This window comes from Alosa alosa, chromosome 16 (assembly GCF_017589495.1).
Source record: "Alosa alosa isolate M-15738 ecotype Scorff River chromosome 16, AALO_Geno_1.1, whole genome shotgun sequence".
In the NCBI taxonomy this organism is placed as follows: Eukaryota; Metazoa; Chordata; class Actinopteri; order Clupeiformes; family Clupeidae; genus Alosa; species Alosa alosa.
In genome coordinates, this window is record NC_063204.1 from 25,061,124 (window position 1) to 25,085,393 (window position 24,270).

Below are 24,270 nucleotides of genomic sequence, written 5' to 3' on the forward strand. Positions count from 1 at the left end.
TGTTAGTTAGTATAATTTGTATTTTAGTATATTTAGCATATTCTTTATCTTCTGCTGTCCTTATTGCTTAGTTGTGTTTTTATATTATATACTTTAATTACTCTTTCTGCTGTTAAAGAATGTGTTTGTGTTGTCTGTATGCTGCTGAGACCTTGAATTTCCCCTGGGGATCAATAAAGTATCTATCTATCTATCTATCTATCTATCTATCTATCTATCTATCTATCTATCTATCTATTCCATGCTACTGCACTTGCTTTTGTCTTCCATCAGCATCCTCAGATTATAATTTATTATCGTATGCCAATAATTACATGCGTTCTATACTGTCACACATGTGTTTACATGTCTGGCGATGGGCTTTAATGTTTTCTTAGTTTGAGGAGGTGGTTTTTGATTGGTGGTGGTGCTGGTGCGGGAGGGGCATTGAGACACAGGCTGGAGACGGCCCGATGTTGCTGTTGAGTTACAGGCAGGAAGTGGCGTCTGTGACAGCGCACATGTCTGCCAGCAGTAAACGCTGCTGACACCAAAGTCAGCCCACATCTGTGGCCGCCTCATTCAGAACAAATGTTGCATCGACAAACAAATCGACAAAAACAGCAAGACAGTTGGCGCGGGGATCGTTTTCAGCGTAGCACAATACACAAAGGCATTTGTTGAGTAATCTGGGGTCTGCACTCCAGCTCATGTCAAATAAAAGTCAATAAGTCACTACATTTAAGTCAAAGGCAATAAAATCAAAAGTCCCTTTGTGTTGGAATGGTGTTCGGTATTGTTTTACATATGAGTGGTGATGTTCCTTCAGTGATGGATACTCCTGTTGTAATGATGTCCCCGTCTCCCATGGTCGTCTTTCTTTCTTTCTCTCTCTCTCTCTCTCTCTCTCTCTCTCTCTCTCTCTCTCTCTCTCTCTCTCTCTCTCTCTCTTCTCTCTCTCTCTTCTCTCTCTCTCTCTCTCTCTCTCTCTCTCTTTCTATTTCTCTCTCTCTCGTAGTGTGCAGTGGAGTGGCTGAAAAGGTGGCACACTATAAGATGGCTGCCTGCCTGAGCTGCATTTGCTCTTATCAGAACATGAGACCTTGCTGTTTTATCAGCTGCTGTTCTCCTCTCTCTCTCTCTCTCTCTCTCTCTCTCTCTCTCTCTCTCTCTCTCTCTCTCTCTCTCTCTCTGTCTGTCTCACATACACACACACACAACACACACACACACACACACACACACACACACACACACATTCTCACTAGTGTTCTTTTTATCTCCCTCATTGACACACACACTCACACACACACACACACACACACACTCTGGCGCTCACTCACTCTGTGTCGGCGTGTCACCTGGACTGCTTTGCATGATGAAGAAAATCCCAGTGCGGGCCGATGTAAAACATAATCACCTTATCTGCGGCTGATTGGAGACAAGAGCTTGTCCGCTGCTCTACCGCCTGCTGCCGCCTCCACTTCCTGAGAGGAGAGGACAGCACACATATAGCCACCGCTTGGCTACTGAAGATAATTACACCCATGAGAATGAGAATAGTGTGCGTGTATGTCTGCATATGCTAGTGAGTGTGTGTATGCGCATGTGTGTGTGTGTGTGTGTGTCCATCCTTCCGTCTCCTTAACTTCATTTCCATTTTTTTCTTCTCATTCCTCATTTTCTATTTTATCATCATTTCTTTCACACGAGAACAACCTATGCTAATGTGGCCCAGGTGCTAACTGAGCTGCTAGCTGGACTGTGCTAATGAATGGATTCGTTTCCACATCATGAACGCCACATTTGAGTCTGCAGGTGATACAGATGGACTCCTCTGTGAGAAGGCATTATGCAGGGGATGGTTGGTCTTGGCAGGCTGCTGAATCGATACGCTGTAGGCTAAATGCCATATATGCCCATAATTACTAATTTCCTTATTTGCATTCACAATCATATGCTGCCATTGCACATAATACAATGTGTAGTGATTTTGATGTTGCTTTAGGAGAAAATCTATCTTCAAGTCTCCAGCATCTTGTGTGAGGTAAACAGCTGGTGACTTTTCATGTTGGCTGGCTGTCAATTCGTACATTTGAACAAACATTTGAACTTTTGACTCAAACACGTCAGCAGTGTTGTGCGCTCCTGTGATTGACATCGCAAGCAGCCAATGAGAGTAGAACTGAGTTTATGATGTATTTACTACTGTGCCAACATGCTGTGTGCATTTTGTGTGGCTGGGCCTTCTGGGTGTGAGTATTGGAGTTGCTTAGAGCATGCGTGACACTGTATCCACACACACACACACACACACACGCGATAGACAAGTACTCCAGCACCTGACGTAGCTTGACTAAGAAGAGAAGCACGCTATCAAGCTGTGTTAATTTACAGTAGCAGCAAATAAAGTAGGTCAGAGTGGTGTGTGTCAGCAGTCTGCGTTCCCACTCGCAGGCTTTTAATTCAGCTCTGATGCTCACAGCACCAAGCCCAAGAGTGACAGGCTTAGCTGACGACCTGGTGCTAACACTCCCACTCACACACACACACACATACTGTATAGCGCTTATATACACTCGCACAAAAAAATCGCAAATCCACTCACATATGCACACAAATGCAAACACTTCAAAAAGAGTATGCACGCACTCACAGAGACATAGAGGAACACATATACACGTATACACACAGACACACTAACATGCAGAGACACAAAGTCCTGAAACAGTGTCGCAGTTTTGACAGGCAATGATAGGGCCCGGATACCAGACTGGGGTTATCAGGCATCCTCTAGGCCCAAACTCAAGCCTGCCCCTTTATATTCACCAGTGATGTTTCATTAAAACTGTCAAGTTTTAATAGTCAGTTGCCTGTGGGGGGGGGGGGTTTGGAGGTTGAACGGGGTGGGGAGTGCAGTTGCGTTAGCGTCACTGAGCTGTCGGCTCAAATCACTGGGACGACCTCTGCAGACAAAAGCTTCCTCGCCCCTGACTCTGGGCAGAAGCGCCCGTGTTTTTGTGAAGCGCAATTGTTTGTAAGAATCGGGAAGCGTGATTGGCAATTTACTGGAAAGGCGCGCTCCCTACTTTAATTGTATCTTGAGCCTCCATAATGGGGGTAATGAGCAAGGCGAGCGGGGTCGGATGACTTAGAGGGCTGGTCACTGGCGGACATGCGATCTCCCACTCTCCTTGGGAGACTCAATTAAACTGATTTAGTGCTCATCTGCACAGACAGGTCAAGGTTTCCTGCACGTGAAGACAAGCACAATCGCTGACCAGTCATCCCCACACCCTTACAACCTCACAACCCTGTTTCTTTTATGTGACTCACATTTAAATCACTATAGTTTATATTATGATTCCATATGTCTGTTTTTAAACAAAATTGAATCCTTCTAAATGTTGTGTATAGAATCAGTAAATGTTAGCGTGTTCTTCTTCTCTGTAGTCTGGCCCTAGTTAGATGTTTTCATCATGACAGATCCTATTCATCTAAAACTTTGTGGTTGACATCAAAATACGAAAACCAATAAATTTGCTAGTTAGTCCTCATGCAGCAATTTTGCTCATTTGGGGCCGAACTTGGAGTTGTGTATGACAGCAAATCTGTTTGGCAATCTTGCTCGAGCTAACAGGCCTCAGTAGATGACCCATTTTGTGCGGGCAGCGTGGTCGTTTCATAAATGAATAAAGTTTTGCTCTCTTCGTCTTCTGCTTGGTGGGGGTCAGACTGTGTCGCTCATTAAACATCATAAAGTATCATGTCATTTAAATGACATCATTAAAATTATACAGTATCAGACCCGTCAAAACATCCTGTACTCTCTCTCTCCCTCCCTCTCTCCCTCTCTCTCCCTCCCTCTCTCTCCTCCCCACGCACTCCCGTCTTCATTCACACCCCCTCCTTTCGGTCTTGCTCTCTCTTCTCCCCTTCTGTCTCTTACTCTATCTCTCTTTCCCTCTGCATTTCTCGCACTTTCTCTGTCTATTACAAACCTTCTCTCTCCATCTCTCTCGCTGTCGCAATCCATCTCTCCTTTTTCCCTTTCTTTCTCATTCTTTCTCTGTCTCATTTCTCTCTGTCTCTCTGTCTCTCTGTCCTTCAGTAATCTGCAGGCGAGTCGAGAAGCTCTAGAGGCTGAGCTAAACACCTTCCAAGCAGCGTCTTATGAGCGGGAGCGAGAGCTGGAGCATTTAAAGGTGAGAAATGAAGGCACCCGTGCTGCAGCAAACTGACCACCATCATTTGACTCTACACCAGTGTGTCTCTCTTCTTCAGACCAAGGACCACTTTACCGATTGGAAAAAAAAACCTCACGGACCACCTAGCTAAAAAAAAAAAACAGTACACCTACTTCAATACTATATTACACAATAGGCCTACTCAATGAACCACCTTACTTATTGTCTTTGCACCTTGCTTATTGTTTCAGAGGATTCATATGATTTAAACTGGTGTAGCTTACATAAGCAGTGTAGCAGAACTGTTTGGATTTACATACAAGTTGGTTCAATATTGCAACCAACCCATCTATATTATATTTTACCATGTCTGCTCGCGGACCACTTGAGATAGCTTGCGGACGACACTTTGAGAAACACTGCTCTACACCATAACCCCTGCTTCTTTCCCTGTCCTAGTTCTGAAGACACCTTTGGAGGCAATAATGGGGTCCAACCAAGTCTCTATAAACCCTTAGCTATAGAATTAATCAGTGTCCTGTTTTCCCAAATGCTCAGTGAAGTACTGCTATTTGCAATGATATTTCTGCAATGATACAGAACAGAGAAATTTACTGACATTATTTGGCCATCTGATGGGTTGACTGCAATTTCATCTCTAGCTGGTCAGCTTGTTTATGATAAAGGTGTGTGTGTGTGTATGTGTGGTACCATGCGGTTCCCCAATCCCCCACCCCACCCCAGATCCCCATCACACTTTCATCTGTGGTGGTGGGATATGTGGAGAGTAGGTTCATTGGCCTCCCATAGCACTTCATCACTGTTAATGCACTGAGCATTAATGAACTTTCCTCCCTCCATCACTCAGGCCATCCACCACCACTCGGATAATCAACAGGCCCTTCTTAATCAACTGCAAGGTCAGCTGGAGACCGAGGAGTAAGTACACACTCTCCCTGCACACTCATCAGCCCCACAGGTCCATGTGGCAGGGTTTGTGCATATTCATCCACACTCTCTCGCACACTTATGGTGGGCTAAATGCAGACAAGTACATTCTCTCACTTTATACACTTCAGTATATTATGTTCTCTGAAGCTGTTAGACATGCTACCTTATTTAACTATGCACAGTACAACATATTTAGTTATACAACACTCTCATGTGTTAAGGATATATGGCCAGCTCTTGTCATGTATTATCTCCTCCACATGCAGGTTAAGTGCACATATATTTATATTGTAATAGTATGCTTCAGCGTTGTCAAGTGCAGTGGTTGAGGAGAGCTTACTGAAAGACTACTCACTTGAGGCAAAACAATAATCTTGCCACAAGATTAAGTATTTTTGGTCCTGAAAGACAGAATAGCTGGAAAAAGCTCTGACTAGGTGGTTGTACATCCTTGCCTCTGCTTCACCAAAAGAAAACCTGTAGGCAGTAGCTTAACTTCATTCTTACCTGCGCAAACTTTGCTGGTTGGTGTGTCTATCCAGACGTTTTTTTTTCTTCTGCAAAACTATTTTTTTTTTTTTTTATACAAGCTTTAAATGTGTTCTTCGGATGCATCAGCAACACCCTAACCAATTTGATATTATCGGTGCATGATGGCTACATGTTGACTCGTTTCCATTCAGTGCTGTAGTTACACATAAGTCGCATTTAATAGCTGGATGTGGGACTCATCAGCACCGTCTGAGTGAAGGCAGTATGCAGCGGCCTGTTCGGTCATGCGGCTGACCAAGAGCCGTGCGTGTAGGAAGATGAGGACCTGGCTAACAGTATGGCCTCCAGGGACGCTGGAGGGAGAGACGTATTTGGTGCCTCTCGTCCAGGCTCCACCAGAGCATCAGAGCACTGTCAGCCAATTAAATTTGATTGAATGCGGCTTAGTGCCACATATGACAAATCAACCTATTAGTGAAGTTGCTCTCTTGAAAATGTTGTGCTCAGTCTTGTTAAAAGTTGCACAAAAGATCTAAAAGATTATGTTTTTGTTTGCTTGTGCGTCTAGCCCCAGGTCATTCATGTTCAGAGCTATTTCCATGCTATGATTTTTACATCGGCCGACTGGACCTTTGTCCAGTATGCGTCTCTTTTCTTCGAGCTCAAGTCCGGTTTCACAAGGGGCATATTGGGTGTGCACGAGCATCTGAGAATTTCTTAAGCGTGATTATTTTCAAACAGAGGATTTCTTCTGGGTTCAGTGCACAGACTAATTAGCCCTTCGAACAGGCAATGATATCATGTCCTTAAAGGAAAGCAGACGTCCTGGACCAGTGGGCTCCATGAGTTTTAATGCGGTGTGGTGCATGTCATACTCATGCATAATACACGCGCGCCCATCCCAGGGAACGCTTAAAAAAAACTAATACTTCCCAGCTGCTGTCAGGGGAGATTCATCAGCACTGGCCTATCTATTAGTTTCATTAGGAGAGTAAAACATCAAAGGCCTGGCCGCCGCAGCCCAGTACCTGCCTAAAGCACTGACCCTCCCAGTCCAATACCCCAACACCCCCACACACACACACACACACACACACACACACACACACACACACACACCCCCCTCCCTCACCCCACTCCCCTGCCCTCTGCCCCCCTTCTCTCTTCATTAAGGCCGGACTCCCAGGCATCTGTGCATTCCTAATGAAACACCAGAGTTTGTTTTCAGCCGGCGCTCATTTGTTTTGACTCCTATTGGTTTCAAATGCTTTTTAAAGCTGTCAGTCATTTTAATGATAGTATTACGGCATGACAGCAAGATGAATAGCAAACCCCACCACCCCTCCACATTCACCCTTCTTTGTCTATTCTAATAATTGAGGGGAGAAATTCTCTTCATATAGATGTGGTGATTAGATTAGCATGGGCTGAATATGACTCGTCCAAATTGCAATAAGGGCTGCTGTGGAATCTACCTGTCTCCATTGTGTGTGTCTCTCTCTCACACACACACACACACACACACACACACACACACACACACACTTCCATTTGGAGTTGTACGATCTTCTGTTGATTATCATTCCGTATCATTTTCATTGCCTGAGTTTTTTTTTTCTTCATTCTTTATTTCTTTCTTAATTTCTCTTTTTTCTCTTTCTTTCTTGCTTTCTTTTTTTCTTTTAAAATCTTGTGAGATATGTAAGCATAGATAAGTCATATTATTCTCACGGTCTCACCTCCCCCCACCCCAATCTGACTCATACATCAACGTAATATCATTATGCAATTTCTTTTGAAAAGATTTCTCATCTTGCCTGTCTTCCTGCCCATAACAGGGCGACAGTAATCACGGCCATGACGAGCCGTATCATTATGCCTTATAAAAGGCTCCTATAGAGTTCCTGTTGTCAGGCTATATACTTCCATATATTCATCCAATTTTGATATCTGCACAGATGAAAGCTGTCTCGGAGCGCATCCCTGAATTAGCTGCTAAAATTAGCTCATAATCGGCGCTTTTATTGGAGGGAATGTATGCATTATTAATGCACGGTTCAGGGGCAATGGGTGAAGGCTCGGCAGAGTCCAACAGACGTATGGACTCTGTGGAATTACTCCATATACATTAGATCTAAAGAAATGAAGAGCCAGTGTAAATTCTTTCAACACAAGGATACACAGAAAGCAGACAAATAGTGCGGATTAGCAAGCCGGGGCCTGTTAAAGACTTAACAGGCATGTTTTCCCAACAGCAAACCAGATCATATATCCTTCCCCTCAGCGCCATAGTTAGCACACAGAGCAGCATGGTGGTGTCTGTGCCAGCCGGAGGATGCTAAGTTAGCACCAGTCCTACCACTCACTTAAAGTGTCAGCTCCTTTGGTGTGGGGTGTTTTTTAGCTCTCGCTCGTCCGCCACCGAGTTGAGACAGGACGCGGCGAGATGATTTAAGCCCGAGGCTCGCTCTGACGCGACAGAAGCTGCGACCGCACTGTTCGGCTCTAGGGACCAAAGACGAGATATGACACGTGTGTGTGTGTGTGTGTTTATGTGTGTGTGTGAGGCAACATCACGGCTTCTGGAGGCCACATTGCCTTGCAATTTGTCAACCCCGTCCCTGACAAGGTCGTTAAATCAAGCCACAATTATCTGCTCTTAATTAGCAGGCGGCGGGGTGATTACAACGGCGGATTACTGTAAACACAGCGAAGAGACCCAGTGGAAGACCGCGGAAGGGCCCCCGCCACTCGTAATCCAGTCAAGTTGTCAACAAACCTTGGGCTAATTAGAGAAATTATAGGCCACGTTGATTGGGCGGCTGGGAAGGAGAGGCACGCAGGGCGGTCAGAGTGGAGAGGCCTCAGTGTGATAAACGAGCAAGCGAGACACCAGCTGTTTGGAGGAGTGCAACACAGAGTGTTGATGTACTACCATGGTTTTCCTCTCTGTCACACTTTTTATGATGTCTCTGTCTCTTTTTCTTGTTCACTCTGTACCCCCCTCTCTCTGTCACTCTCTCAATCTCAGCCCCCTTCCATCCCACCCCCTTGACCCTGGCCATCAGCTGGACGCTGGAGTGCTTTAGCATGTACTGTATGCAGAACAGATCTGCTATCTTAAAGCCAGACTCCCAGTGGGACTCGGTGGCTGTGTTGGGGCTGTGTTCGGGGCGCTCCGAGTGGATTTACAGACATTCTGCTGCTCTGGCCTTGGACAAGGCCTAGCATTAGCATGTTATGGCCAAGCCATTATTGTTCTGTTTCTGGTTATCTTCTGGTTATCTCCCCCATGTTCCCTGTGTGTGTGTGCGTGTGTGTGTGCAAATACTGTATATATCTATCTCTCAATCCCTCTTTTTCTCTCTCCCTCGACCGTGGATGACATGTTTTCGATTAAGAGCCCATTGAGCGTGATGGGGCACAGGGATTCGTGGGAGCTCGGAGCTCGGCCCAGTTTATGAATGTCTGGCATGCAAAGAAAGGAGGACAATGCAGCGTTTGGCTGCAAAGGTATTTTGCTATTTTGCTGTCCTAATAAAGGGATCAAACCTCCAGCTGCGTTTGACATCAGCAAGAGGGTGTGCTCACCCTCTCAGCCCCAGAGCCAGCCGACTGGAAAGCACAGAGGACACAATTAGCACTTAACGGCTTGAAACTTCATATTACTCAACAACAAAGACAAATCCTGTCTGGCTGAAGGGCCCACAGATATGAGTTATTTGGCCGATGGAAACCTTTGGAACAGATTGTGCTTTTGCTGATCTACTAAATCTTTTCTGTAAATTATATGTATTTTTTTCTCCTCCTCTCCTCTTCCTTCACTTTTTCTTTCTGCTGAAATTCTTGTAGACGTGCAATCTCTGTCCTTGGTGATGGAGACTCAGAACTGAGGAGAGTCATTCCTGGGCCATTACTGCATAGCCCCATGGACCTCATAATACTAGAGGCTTTTGGCTGCTCCACTATGTTACTGTAATTCTCAATTGATGGACTGTTTGTCCGGCCCTCTATGTATTTATTTATTTTTTTCCCCTCTATTATTTTATTGATTTATATGGAACTGTCTACCAAAAATTACAGAGCGCATTATTTCTCAAATGAATTGCCATGACTTCAGGTAGAATCTTTTTTTTTATGTAAATCTTCATAATGGGCTTCTAGCATCTTAACTCTGTCTTAGTCTTTTTTTTCTGAGTTGTTTTTTTTTAGATGGGATAAAGAGTGGTCATTGCTAATAGGGAAGAAAGTTTGTGTGGGGGGAAAAGGAATTCATTAGGTCCCAAATGAATGTGAAACTCACGCATGATGGAGTTCCTTCCATCCATTACTTTTTCTACAGATTAGAGAAACGACTCCAGTCTCTCTTTTACAAGAAAATTAACATCAGAAGTAGTTTAATAGGCGATAAAGTCAGAGAACCAATGGCAGAAGCCTTAAGATTTAAGCAAAAAGTATTTAGAAAGTTGCACACTAATGCCATATTCTAACTGGACAAGCTCATCTGGGCATAAAATGGGCTGTTTAGAAGTCTCCCAGAGAAGGCTGGGTACTGTGCGCCATTACGCTATACATCGTTAATTAAATGGCCCTCTCTCGTTTCCTAAAAGATCTGCAGACATTAGTCAGAGCGTTTGTCATTTTTAAAGCATTTTAATGGACAGTAAATCCTTTGAAGAATTTATTGTGTTCCTCGTTATCATCTGGGATTTTCCTTATTTAATGTGTTTTTTCATTCTGTGTCCACATTTTGGTATAATAAGTTGGTAGCTTTAAGAAGACATACTGATGTTCTTTCTCCTAAATGCAATTATTTAGTAAACAAGGTTACATCGTTATTTTGAGTTTCTATCAAATAGATAGACTGTTAAGTATGTTTATAAGCCCATTAAAATCTCTCCCAAAGTTCCCAAAATGCCTGTTCTTATACATACACGCCTTCTTCCACTGATCATCTTCCTCGTTTCTCTCTCTTTTAATTCCAAAGGATTGAGAAGGAGAATCTGGTCACCAACAACCTAAACAAACTCAATGACATGCAAGAAAATCTCCGATCCAACATGGACAGCATCCTTCATCTGAACAAGCAGGTAAGATTGAGGAGGTTAGGTGGCTCGTGTTTTTATCATGTTTTTTGTGACTTTTTTTGGATTTTGTTTGTTTAGACATTTCGAACCAATTGATTGTTTTTGTCTCATCAATTTCATGTATTATGATTTCGGTTGAAGTATGGCACATTAACCATAAACATGCAGTCCAATTCCTTCTTCCAATCCAAAAATAAATTTGCAACATTCTGTATTTTTTTTTTTCTCCTGCGAATCTTAAGAAGTGGAAAACTGAAACACCATTGACATTTGCGTGTAATGAGATAGTCATTGCAAGTAATTGTGTCAGTCTTGGAGATGCCCTGTTGAGCCTCTTCCTCTTATCTGCATTTTCCAGTTTGGAGTAAACAGTCATGGAGTACTCTTTATGACTAATGGCTCTGAAATCTGTGTACTTTCTGACTATAGCATCTAAAGCGCAAGGCTCTTTTGTAGATCTCCTGTGTCCTCAAACCACAAATACAATCCTCTGTGATGCTGTGCCTCCTGTTTGATTCAAAACTATGAACCCGCTTTTAAGTCCCTGACATCAAACACACTCCAAAAAAAAACAAAAAAAAACGCCATTTCACCTCGGCAGATAAAAGGCAAAAAGAAACAAAATTTTATCTTCAGAAAAGGGTGACGTTTTCCTGGCAAATTATTATTTTTTTCTCCTCATGAAATTGGCAGAGGGAGAGGATATGTTGCCTGTTTATGTATGACAGCTCTGGGATATGGCCTGCTGTGATGGAGGAGGAAGAAAACCCCTCAGAGCACCAAAGCAAACAAGGGGCGCCACTGTTTATCTGCGGGGCGTGCTGCGCTGCAACACCTTGCCGGGAAATGGTCAAAGCAAATCCGAGATGCAGGCTTCTCAGGAAGCATATCTGCAGCAAACGGTGTCGGGCCTCCATCCCCTCAAACAAGAAAACGCTCATCGACAAACATTTGTCAGTGAAGCAGATCAAAACCATGTGAGCGTGTTGGGTGTGTGTCTGTGTTTGAGTTTGTGTTTGCGATCTCGTGTCGCTGTGTGTCCACGTTTACCATTAGAAAAGCCAGCACTGCCGATTACACTGGTCAGTGTGGTGTGACTGATTGACTCGGTGTTGTCTCAGAGGCAGTGGCAACCAGGTGTTCTCCTAGAGACATGGCGAGCCTCTCTCTCTGCTTCTCTCTCTCTCTCTCTCTCTCTCTCTCTCTCTCTCTCTCTCTCTGTCTTTCTCTCTCGTCCCTGATGATGAAGTCCAGCACTCCAGTGCACTCATGTGGAAAGACAGAGGCCATTGCTACCAGGCCTCTCCTGGCTCAGTTGCAACATTTGAGTGTCAAGACCCATTGGAACTTCAAACCTTTGTGATATGTATGGTGCACGTTGTTTTACAGACCATGCATACTGTTAAGGCTACATCTTTAATTGTAGGTGTAGTATATTCTGAGCTGTGGAAATTCACTGGAAATTAATGATGTGCTGTTGTTGCTAAGACAGCTCCTAGGGGCTGAGTGCATGTCTTTAAAAGGCCAAACAGGAAGTGAGAAGAGAGAGAGAGAGAGAGAGAGAGAGAGAGAGAGAAAGCAAGAGAGAGAGAGAGTGGGCGGGTGGAGGGGTTGAATATTCTCATCACTGCTGGTGGCGGTAATGACTTGACACCTACAGATGGAGTCTCCTCTTAATCAAACGAATAAATCATTACAGATATCGATTCAAACTAAGATGTTTGAAATAATGACTAACTCAGGCAAGGATGGAGACGGGGGTGTTAGGGGTGGAAGAAAGAAAGGGAAAAAAAAGAAAAAGCTCAAGGTAATTTCCAGCAACTTCCCTGCTCGGCTGTCGTGCCCGTCTAAATAATAATGGAATGTCTTACTTCATTCCAGCGTAATAGTGGGGGAAATGAGTGCGGCAGCCAGGGCTAAATTGGCCCTGTCTAATCTGCATAGATTGTTGGACGGGACTAAAGTCAGACAGGATTTGATTTCTAATTTCTGCCACGGCCGCTCGTAACAGGGTATAATTCACGCCGTTTTATGAATGGAATGAGATAGATTGAATACACTCCTGGTTCTTTCTCTCTCTCTCTCTCTCTCTCCTCCCGGTTGGAAACGAAGGATGAAATGATGCTTGATTTTTCTGGTTTTCATTGATTAGGATTCTCTTTTGTGAAGGCCTGCAGAGAGGACGTGCATCTCAATACCTGTGGTGATTATTGTCAGAATTAAATTAGAGACTAGAGAGAGAGAGAAAGAGAGAGAGATAGAGAGATATCATCTGTAGGATGAATTGATATTCATTGCTATTAAAAACAGACAGCTTGTCTCATCATATCGCTTCTGTAGCCAGATGATGGATAGGCTTCCTTAATGACATTTTTCAGTGTTTATTATAAATGAAATCAGGCTGTATTTCTCAGCTATGTCAGGACACAGGACACTCACATCTTTACGTTTTATTTATTTCAATCATTGTGTGAATTCAGTGTGGGAGGAGTTCTGGTAATAATTAATGTGTGTGTGTGTGTGTGTGTGTGTTGAGGAGGGGGGACCATCCAGTGTGTGTGTGTGTGTGTTTGTGTGTGTAAGGTGAGGCAGAGGGGCAAACATCACCCCACGCCTGGCTTGGACCATACACAGCCCAGTCAGCTGACCTCTGGCCAGGCCCCTTTGTTAATAATGGAAAATCTCATTAGTCATCTCTCACTCTCAAATGAAGTCATGAGGACACGAGGAACATTACAACGTCCTCCGAAGCACACAGCACTCTTTTTCTCACGCCAACCAGCCGCTGACATCATCAGAGGAGGGGAGTAAGGTGTGTGTGTGTGTGTGTGTATGTGCCTGTGTGTGTGTGGGGTGGGGGGGGGGACTTCGAGACGTTTCCTGATAGCTGATGAGCGTCTCTCGTGCTCCTGTTTGTAATTAGAAGCTGCTCCAGAGCAGGGGAAGACGAACGCCGTTCCCGTCTCGTCTCGTCTCGTCTCGTCTGGCCTGGTCTCATTTCCCCGACCCCCACACTGGCTGCTATGCCACATGGGAAAGCATGGAGTGGGCCAGATGAGTTTGGATTATATGAAAACTTCACACACAGAGAAACACACACACCGACACACACAGATACTCACACATATCTAGACATGCACGCACACATATCTAGACACTTACGTAAACTCACAAATCCAGCCACACAACACACAGAGAGAGACACACAATCCACTTTACTCCGATTCGGTGTTCATGTGTGTGTGATGTCTGCCTTGCTTGGCCCTGACTGGGCTGTTAATGACATCACTGGGAATGCGTAGAGGTGACCAAGAGCAGCATCAAGCCTGTGTGGGACACACACAGGGACCTCTGTGTGTGTGTGTGTGTGTGTGTGTGTGTGTGTGTGAGTGTGTGTGTGTGAGTGTGTGTGTGTGAGTGTGTGTGTGCGTGCGTGCGTGTGCGTCGCAAGGCGTCGCGTGCAAGGCATGGTGTGTGTGTAGCGTCTTGGCGTGTGTGTGTGCATGCCTGCGTGCGTGCGTGTTTGTGTGCACGTGTGTGTGTGTAGGGCTAGAGGGTTTTGTGGAAGTGTTGGTATGTTATGACAGTGCTATGGCCTGCCAGACCCCTGCCCTGCCTTCCCAGACTGAGTATGTGTTTCTGTCTGATGGGGTCGCTTATCAGCCACCTCATATGGAAGAAACTCTCTCTCTCACTCTCTCATTCTCTCTCTCTCTCTCTCTCTCTCTCTCTCTCTCTCTCTCTCTTTCTCTCTTTCCCTCTCTCTCCTTCTCTTTGTCTCTGTCTGTCTCCTAGCATCTGTACTTTTTATGTCTGTTCTATATTGTGAGCGCATTTGAATTTGCTCAGCAGATCTGTCTGGCAGTCCTCCCATTACTGAATCACCAACCACAGCTGCTTATCCGGTAATGGGTGGGCTTTGTACACTGATAGACAGAGGAGAATTATTGGCAATACCATTGGTACACTGATACCTCAGTTTTAAACAACACAGATGTATTTTCCTTGAAGCAGAGTAAACAACTGCATGCAAAACATTCATTTATAATAAAGATTCGGAAGTCTGAGGTAGCGAGGCTAGTCCTGTCTGCCAGTCCTATACCTCTATTCTCTATCTCTCTGTCTCTGTCTCTCCCACCTTGTCTGTCTTTAGTTGTCTACACTCTCCCTTCCTTCTTTCTTCCTACCCTACCTTTCTGTCATATGGGCATGCACTCTGTCTCAGGACCTTCCCCTCTCTCCCTCTCTCTCTCAATTTGATCCAAATGTGCTTTACTCTCTCTCTCTCCCCTCTCTCAATTTGATCCAAATGTGCTTTACTCTCTCTCTCTCTCTCTCTCTCTCTCTCTCGGAGCTGCGCTTGCTGCTGTGGAAGGCACTGGGAGGTTTGTTTTGGAGCTCTCAGGCTTGTAGTTTTATGGCCTTTGGCTGCAGCCTTGTTTCTCTCTCTGCAATGAGCCAGAATCTCACATCGCATCTGTAGATGGTCCAACAGGCCAGGGAAACCCTGGACACACACACACACACACACACACACACACACACACCTGTATGCCACATGTATGCACACACACACAAACCGAAACTCTCACTCATGCCGTTTTTTGACCAACATGTTCTTGAACCGGTTTTGCTCAGTATTTTTTGAACCTTGGTGCTATCTAGTGAATCAGCATTTGCACTAGTTCTGAACGGAACGCAACCAACAGAGGGTGTTGCATGCGTAAACAAGAGTTAATGATATAAATAAACAAATGATAACGACAGTGATCCTGTAAAAAAAATATTTTTTAGCTGTGTTTAACACCAGCTGTGATGCTAGTTGACTAGTTTTGTCATGTCAATGGTTGATAGGTAGAGAAAACCCATGCCATCAGCCTGCTTCTCTTTGTATGGTAGAATGTCACACCCACTCCGATTCGCAAGAAGAAAAAAAACTATTTCTCAGTTCTTGGTTCTTTCTTCTTCTTGGTTTTTATGTCTTAGTTTTTGTTTGGTGGAAATGCTTTAAATGGTTCAAATGTCGTTTCTCGAACAGAAACGGTTCTCTGTCGGTCAGAATAATAAGCCTTATTATGACAAGAAAGCGGTCATATAGGTTTAGTCAGATTTTTTTTTTTTTTTTTTCTTTTTCGCATGCCCAAATTTCACATGGATAGCATCGTTTTTCGTTTTTGATCTGTAGCCCCCGGCTGGACTGGATTTGAAAGGAGGGTGGGGCAGACACAGTTTTCTGTGAATATCTCGAAAACCGTAGGGTTTAGGAGGACCTTTTTTTTTTTTATCTCAAGGGGCCATGTCAACCCATTCCATAACCACTCATTTGTAAGCCACCCTAGTTAAACACAAAAAAAGTAAAAAATGAGGTGTTGTAATTGAAGGTATCTGTGACCTAACATAGTCAAAACTGCACGAAATTGGAAGTGTAGGATCATTATGACACCCTCTGTATGCACGCCAAGTTTTGTGGAATTCCGTTCATGGGGGGCCACACAATAAATTAATTTATGTTACTATACACCAACTGGCCTGTAGGTGGCGGAGACAGTTTTCTGTGAATATCTCTAGAACCGTGGGGCCTAGGAGGTCCACCTTTTTTTGTATGTATGTTGGTCTTAAGGGGCATGTCAACCCATCCCATTACCACTTATTTCATGTATGGCGCCACCTAGTTAAAAATTAAAAAGCAAAAAAATTAGGTGTTTTTCATCACAATATCTCTGGCTGACAAGGTCAAAACTGCACGAAATTAAAAGTGTAGGATCATTATGACACCCTCCGAATGCATGCAAGTTTTGTGTACTTTTGTTCTTGGGGGGCCTTACAATAAAATTATGTATGTGTACATTTAGTGACGTACACCAACAAGGATTCCCGGGACACTGAAAGACCGGGGTACACAAAACTTGGTGGGCATGTACCCCCCCCCCACATGGATAGCATGGAACCGTCATTTTTCGTTTTGATCTGTAGCCCCCCCGCTGGACTGGACTCCCCACGAAAGGATGGTAGGACAGACACAGTTCTCTGTGAATATCTTGAGAACTGTAGGGCCTAGGATGACCATTTTTTTCCGTATGTTTGCCTCCAGGGGTCATGTTAACCCATTTCATGTGCACACATGTGCACAAACAGATACACACACACACATACATTCACAGTAATCATACGTATGACACATACTCACACAGTAGACATATGTACGCTTGCATGCACAGGCACATACGCAGGCACACACACACACACACACACACACACACACACACACACTCACGCACACACACACCCACACACATAACATAAACATAACACAAACAATCAAGAATTTCTCAGAATAATGAACAGGCAAGATGGAGGTGGGGTTGTATAAAATGAATTTTACATGTGAAATCTATGAACTAATCATGTTTTGGTACTTGTTGTCTAGCAGATACCAGTGAGAATTGAGTGTGGATAATGCAATTTAGTGAGACAGTTCATAGGCCTTTCAGCGTGATTTCTTTTTGTGGAAAAAATGTGCTGGACTGGGCGGCGGTCATATTTTGTACCGCTCTGCGGTACATCTAGTTTGTATAGCACCTTTCATACACAGAATGCAGCTCAAAGTGCTTTACTGTACATTTGGAACATGTAACACAATAATAAAGAAGAATCAGTCATTCCTCTTTGTTGCTGTAGCCGTTTATGATCCAATCAGCAACATATCAGAAATCTGAAAGGGCTATCAGATGCATAGAACACATGATACACCAACAAATGCAAGCATGTCCCTTTTCATGCCTAGACACACATAGTCCTGCACTATTCTGTGTCCATGCTGTCCTGGGCTTGCTCATATGCACCGTAGGTTTAATTAGCTCCCACAGGGACCAGCCACGGCCAAACACCTGTGAGCTTCCTGTTTGCTTATTTGTTTGTGCTCATCGTTGTGTTTGGTTTGTGTTTGTTTCCATCCTGCTGATTACTTTACAACACGAATCTTCTCACGCATGCTCTAATTACGCCACTCAATCACTCCATGGTGATGATGATGATGATGATGGTCGTGGATTCTCCCCGTACAACTCTCCTCTGTTTCTCCTTCTCGTCCTGCGCAGAGGTTAATGCTGCTCTCTCTCTCTCTCTCTCTCTCTCTCTCTCTCTCTCTCTCTCTCTCTCTCTCTCTCTCTCTCTCTCTCTCTCTCTCTCACTAAACTCTGATTTGTTTTGTTTCATGCTTAAGTGTGGAAATGAGGCCTAAATTGACTGCTCTAATCTCCCAAATTGGTTGTTTTCATGTGGAAAGGATGGCATTATATGGCCTCCGCACATTTGTGCGCCTGTGCCTGCGTGAAGCGAGGCGCTGCGGTGTGAGGCGTCCTCGGAGGGGAGAGATTATACGTGTCCGTGCGCACACGTTTGCGTGGCTTCAAGCGTGACGCCGCAGACTGAGAGACCCAGAGGGGCGTCATCCGCTCACCTAATAGCTGTCGATTAATGCCTCCTAAATGCCAAACCTGTTTATTCCAGTGTGTATGGAATGTTTGTGAGTGTGTGTGTGTGTGTGTGTGTGTATGTGTTTGGGCATTTGTTTGTATGGATGTGTGTGTGTGTGTGTGTGTATGTGTTTGGGCATTTGTTTGTATGGATGTGTCTGCTTGTATGGGTGTATATGCCTGGTGTGTATATTTTTTTTTCTGTTTGTGTGTGTGTGTGTGTGTGTGTGTGCGTCGCCTTTCAGCAGCTGCTCAGAGAGGCGTAAGACAGCCACGGGCTGTCGGGAGTTGATCAGCAAAGCGATGAGGCGAGAAAACACCAATTGTAATCTTCATTAGCACAGGGAGAGGCTGTGTGTGAGTGGCTGTGTGTGTGAGTGGTGTATGCTCAGACCTACTCTACCCACAGGCCTGTGTGTGTGTGTGTGTGTGTGTGTGTGTGTGTGGTGGGAGGGGCACCATTCTCTGTCACTCACTGTTTGCAGTTCTTATTTTTGGCCCTGTCTTGGTTTTCTCTCCCATGTTGGTTACCGTCGTCTGTCTTTCTCATGCTGCCACCTTCCCTGTCTCTTTGTGTGCATCTCTCTGACACGCTCACTATTTCTCTTTCTCTCCATCTTTCCTCCTCCCTCTCTCTTTCCATGTCACTTGCTCTCTAACCCACCGACTCCGTAAGATTTCCCTCTCCTCCAGACAGCTTAGTGGCACATGTATGTACACACACACACACACACACACACACACACGGTTCTTAATGAGTGTAAATGTGCTGTAATTGTGTGTTTACCCTTCTGCAGCTGTGCTCCCTGAGTGCGGAGCGGGACGAGCAGCACACACAGCTGGTGTGGGAGCGCGCCCGGCGCAAACAGCTGGAGCTCCAGCTGCTGAAGGGAACGGGCGCCGCCGACGCCACCACCTCCGACTGCCACCACCACCACCTCCACCCACCTCCTCCTTCTCCCCAGCCTCCAGCGCTGCCTCTCTCATGGTGCGCTCCACCTGCTCCCCTCCACCTCCTCCTCTTCCTCCGCCACGGGGGCGGCCCGTCTCACCTCCGCACTCCTGGAGGCCGAGGGGCAGCGGGACCCAGGAGGCGCCCGGCTGAGACGCTCGCGCTCGGCCCAGAGGCTGGAGGATCCGTGGGTTCTGCTGACGGGGAGACCGACCCGGCTCGACTCGACCCGAGCTGACCCCGCCAAGACGCGACCAAATCAGAAGCTAACGCTGACCCGGCTCCACATCTAACCCAGGCGCAGCGCCAGGTCAAGACTCGCTGCTGACCTGTGACATCACCCCCACGCCACCGCTCATGTCCTCCTCTCCTGGGCTCACACTGGCCAGACCTGCTACCTCCACTGACCCCAGGGGACCTTCAGCGCCACCTGTGCCCAGAGAGGGGAGGTGCACCTGGGGCTGTTGTTGCACTGAGAGAGCCGGTGCCACCGAGTCTTGAGATATACACACATACACCTACGTCACTGTGGAACGAGACTGTGGGTAGCGCTACCAGGGATATATGCACTGGTTTAAGAGATAGTAGAAAATGTGTGTGTGTGTGGAGACAGTTTTGTTCAATGTCATTTGATTTATAATAATCATTATTTTTCATTACCTCACGTGTAATGCTGTGCCTACTTGTGTAAGTGCATATATGTGTGTGTGTGCGTGCGTGCGTGCTTGTGTATTTATGAGTTCATATGCTGTATGCACTACTGTACGTGGTGATACTTCCCACAGTAAGACACTTACATATTGAGATATTTTTAATTCATCAGTTGCCTGTGGTCAGTAAGGTGTGTCTGTGTGTGTGTGTGTGTGTGTGTGTGTGTGTGTGTGTGTGTGTGTGTGTGTGTGTGTGTGTGTGTGTGTGTGTGTGTGTGCGCGCAAGCACAGCCCGAGGCTACATATTTCACCCAGAAAATGAGCTCTCATCTATGTCTGCTGATTCCCCTCGTAAATAACAGTGGAGATGACTCACGGACGGCACGCACTCTGCACCCACTCCGCCACGCCAGTCCAGCATGCTGATAATGGCACATTGTTATTTTACGTCCATTTGTATCGCCACGTCTCCCGTCCACACACACACACACACGCACGCAAGCACACACATACACGCACACACATACACACACACAGGCATGCCTTGGCCATTTCTCACCCTTCCCTTAAAGAGCTACTGTACTTCCCCCACTCACTAATGAATGCCTCTGATGATGGCGCTTGATGACTGAGTCATTTTTTTCAAAAGTCTCCGACCATTTTTTTTCTTTCTTTCTCTTACCTGTTTGGACCAAAAAAGTCATTCCAATTTGTAATGGAACTTCATGGGCTTTATTTGTTTTGTATATAGTGGGTTTTGTGCGTGTGTGTGTTGTGTGTGTGTGTGTGTGTGTGTGTGTGTGTGTGTGTGCACACGTGTCTGGATTGTGTATGGAAGAGTTGGTATTCGGAGTAGATCTCCTCCCCTCGTACCTTTCTCTTTGTGGATGAGTGTGGATTAATAAACAAATCAGCCCCATCGCCATGGAGATGTTATTTAGAAATCAAGCAAAACATAAATAATCAAACATGGCGCACCGCTCACATAATGAGTTTTTCAGCACCATGAACAAATGATTGCTCCTCCTCGCATGCCATTTGATCTTCCAGTGACCTCCTGCTGCACATCTCCTACACACACACGCACACAAATACAGACACATATACAATCACACTCAAACACAGACACACATATACCCATAGCCACATTCTTACACATACAGTGTATGTACATATCGACATACATACACAAACGTATGTATGAGTGAGCCCCCCACACACACACACACACACACCTCTGCCGCTGGCCCGAGGTGCCTTTGAGACCGCTTCGGAGGCTGTGTTGGCTAAACAAGAGCACCTTTACCCGCTGCTCTTTGAGCAGCCTCTCGGCTGTGGAAGAGGGGGGACTCATTTCACTGTGTTAATGAGAGACTGTTAGCGTGCAGTTCTGCCTCTTCTCCACAATGTGGAGAGCAACAGCACTAAGCAGCCGACTTTCTCTCCTCTTTTTTCTTCTCTTCTCCCCTTTCTCCCGTTTTCTCTGACAAAAAAGAAACCCAAGGATTATACATTTTAATGAGGGGAAAGCAGGCCTTGTTAGTGCTATTAGTCATTTGCACTGTCACAGTTAAAAATACTTCTTTTTGAATGCTTGCACACAACACAGACACCCACACACACACACACACACACACACCCTCACACACACGCACACAGCACTTTGCACATCGCACATCTATAGCATAGTCATTAAAAATGAAACCACAGCCTTTTTTTAAGACCCGTAGCTCAAGCCAAAAGCGCTGGGAAGAAAGCGTCCCTTGGAAACAATGATGGGAATGATCATTTGTTGTTGTTGAAAAGCCGGTGAGGTTCTCAGAGGTTAAGCTGCCTTCTGATGTGTTTTTAACTCATTTTAGCTGTGCAGAGGGATTATTTCAGCCCCCAGCCTCCCCCCCTCCTCCCCCCAGTGCAGGCTCTAATTTTCGACGCAGCTAGCACTTTTCATACAAAGAGAAACCAGGACTGGGACTTCTCTCATGCTCAGCTTCCTGCTGTAATTTGACTTAATGAACGTGTGGTTTTTCATATGTGTGTGGTCGCCCACAAAATGATGGCACTGCGAAAATATTGCGATTCCCTTATTTTCGTTGCTGGCAAAACGACCCTTTTTGGTGTCTTTTTTTCAATATTGTTGTTTTTGCTCATGAACTGTGTAGGGACCATAGGATGTTGGCAATTACCATAGAGATTATGCCACATTATTTGTTCAGGGTAGAAATGAAAATAACCAGGGGGGGTTTGGAGCCACACGAATGAAGAACATGTGTACAGTGTGGCTCATATTGCTGATATCACCCTCCGCACAGCAGGCTTCCAATGAGATTAAGAGAAGACGCATGGACACTGCTAACCCCACTTTGCCCTATAATTCCCCAAAGTCTGATCCATTTCAGCCAGGTAATTACCACCCTGTTTATTGCCAGTGGTGTGATCTCTGTGTGTGTTTGTGATCATCCCAGTTTGAGAGAACCCAACTGAGTTTCCCTGCAACTTAACACAGTCCTGTTTATAGCCAGTGGTGAAGAAAACATGGTGGTCACACCCTCTCCATGTGTGCGACAGTATGTTTTTAATCACCTTTGTTTGAGAGGACCCAACCACCTAGTTTGGCCACAACTCACCACGGCCCTGTTCTTGCATTTATTTACGTATTTATTTATTTTCCAGTGAAGCGACGTGTTCTCATTCAGGCTCCTCGGGTGCCACCCTGTTCCTCCATCTGTTCTGCTATAAAGACCTGCGCTTTCTCAAGCGCTATAAACTTTTATCAAAACTGTAATTGGTCTTTGTTAAATGATTATTGTTCAAAAGACTCTCTCCAAAGATGATTGTCCTAGCAGGGAGCTTCGCTGCTCTAACCGTTTCCAAGGACCCTCACGAGAAAGGAGATGTAAATGGCTTTTCATGGGCACACATTTAAATACCACAGCAGAGGACTGGAGGCAATAAGCTGTGTTGCAGATATTCCTCGTTATTTGAATACATAATGTCTCATGTTAAATTGTCAGGAAATGAAAATGAATGTTAATAACGATCCCATCCTTTTTAAAGGAACATTACGGGCATTACCCAGTCCAGGGCCCCGGCATTGCATTTTTCATAATCCGTCAGTACACTTCTTAAATTGGCTTTTTAAGATGGGGAGGAGGGAGAGGGGAGGTGGGGGGGGGGCGCAGATATACGAGGAACATGTGTACCTGATTGGCCTGTAAATGAGGACTGTGAGGCGGATGCACGTCTGGGCCGGCGGTGCGGGCCGGGGTGGTCTCGTCTCTGATTGCTTACCGCACCGCCGCGGTATTTTAACGTGACCCTTGTCGACGCGGGGTCACGGATGGGGCTCATTTTGAGAATCATGCAAAAGAAAAGGGCTCGACTCGACTGAGTGACTGACTGCTGCAGCACTGGGCTTGATTACTGTGGAGAGAGAGAGTGCAGATAACGAAACACACACACACACACACACACACACACACACACACACACACACACACACACTCTACAGTGAGAGAACAGATAGCCAAACACACCTCTAGATTGTCCAGGTCAGGGCCAAGGGGGATGTTGGATAAGATGTGAAGGGTCCCTTCCAGCACACGCACACACACACACACCCTTGCATTGTTGATGTTGAATGTTTCTCACTGAAATGGCAAGAGAGCTCCTAACAAAAGACAGCAATGCTATGTTTTAAGTGTCATTAGGAAGTGAAGGCTCTCTGAAAGAGATACACCCTTGTGAGTGTGAAGTTTGTGCAGATGTGTATGCATGTGTGTAGTGGTGTTTTAGCACGTATGTGAATGTGTCGGTGTGTGTGTGTCAGTCCATCCAGTCCTCAGTCACCTCCCTAGTGCAATGGCTCAGTGACTGGGGTAAGGAAGGGGAGAAGGGAAGAGGTGACCTTTCTCCATGTCTTTCTCCACATCCCTCCCTCTCCATCTCTCCTTTTCTCTCTCCCCATCCCTCTCTCTCTCTCCATCCCTGTTTTATCAAGGCTTCTCCAAAGGGACTCATCATATGTGGGGCTCAGAGGAGGCAGGAGGAGAGCATTGTCCTTATCGGTCCCTTGCAGAAAGTGGCAGGGTAATGGGACTTTGTGAGGAGAAATGAAGACGGGCGCCTGATGGCGCCTGATTAAAAATTGACTCCGCCACATCAAAGAGGAGTTGAAGGTGAAAGTGATCATCACTTCCCTCTCTCTCCATCTATCTCTCTCTCACTCTTTCACTCCCAGGGACCCACCACCATTTCTTTTATTCAACCTTGAAAGATTTCGCTCTGAATAAGGAATTCTCCCCTGAGTCCTCTCATGGAGGGAGGTGGGGTGGGGGTGGAATGAGGCAAAATGGAGATCAGCCAGAGCCTCAACCCCACACCCCTACCGTACCCACTCCTCAATCCCAACTATCCATTCTTCCCCTTGAAAAAAAAGAAGAAAATAATAAAAAAATGTCTTTCTTTCCCTTTGGCTCTGGTTAATGGCGGCGACGG

At 45.5% G+C, this 24,270-nt stretch overlaps 1 protein-coding gene across 5 annotated transcripts in view; it reads left to right on the forward strand.

Moving 5' to 3' along the window:
* The window catches only part of LOC125309520 (trichohyalin-like), a 127,659-nt gene extending 107,269 nt beyond the window's left edge, over positions 1 to 20,390 (forward strand). For all 5 annotated transcript variants that reach the window (XM_048266496.1, XM_048266498.1, XM_048266499.1 and 2 more), the window contains 4 exons: positions 4,091 to 4,184; positions 5,035 to 5,105; positions 10,597 to 10,699; positions 18,969 to 20,390. In XM_048266496.1, the coding sequence (XP_048122453.1) occupies positions 4,091 to 4,184; positions 5,035 to 5,105; positions 10,597 to 10,699; positions 18,969 to 19,361 (661 nt within the window). In that variant the 3' untranslated portion in view covers positions 19,362 to 20,390. The remainder of the gene's footprint in view (positions 1 to 4,090; positions 4,185 to 5,034; positions 5,106 to 10,596; positions 10,700 to 18,968) is intronic.
* The last annotated feature ends 3,880 nt before the right edge of the window (positions 20,391 to 24,270 follow it).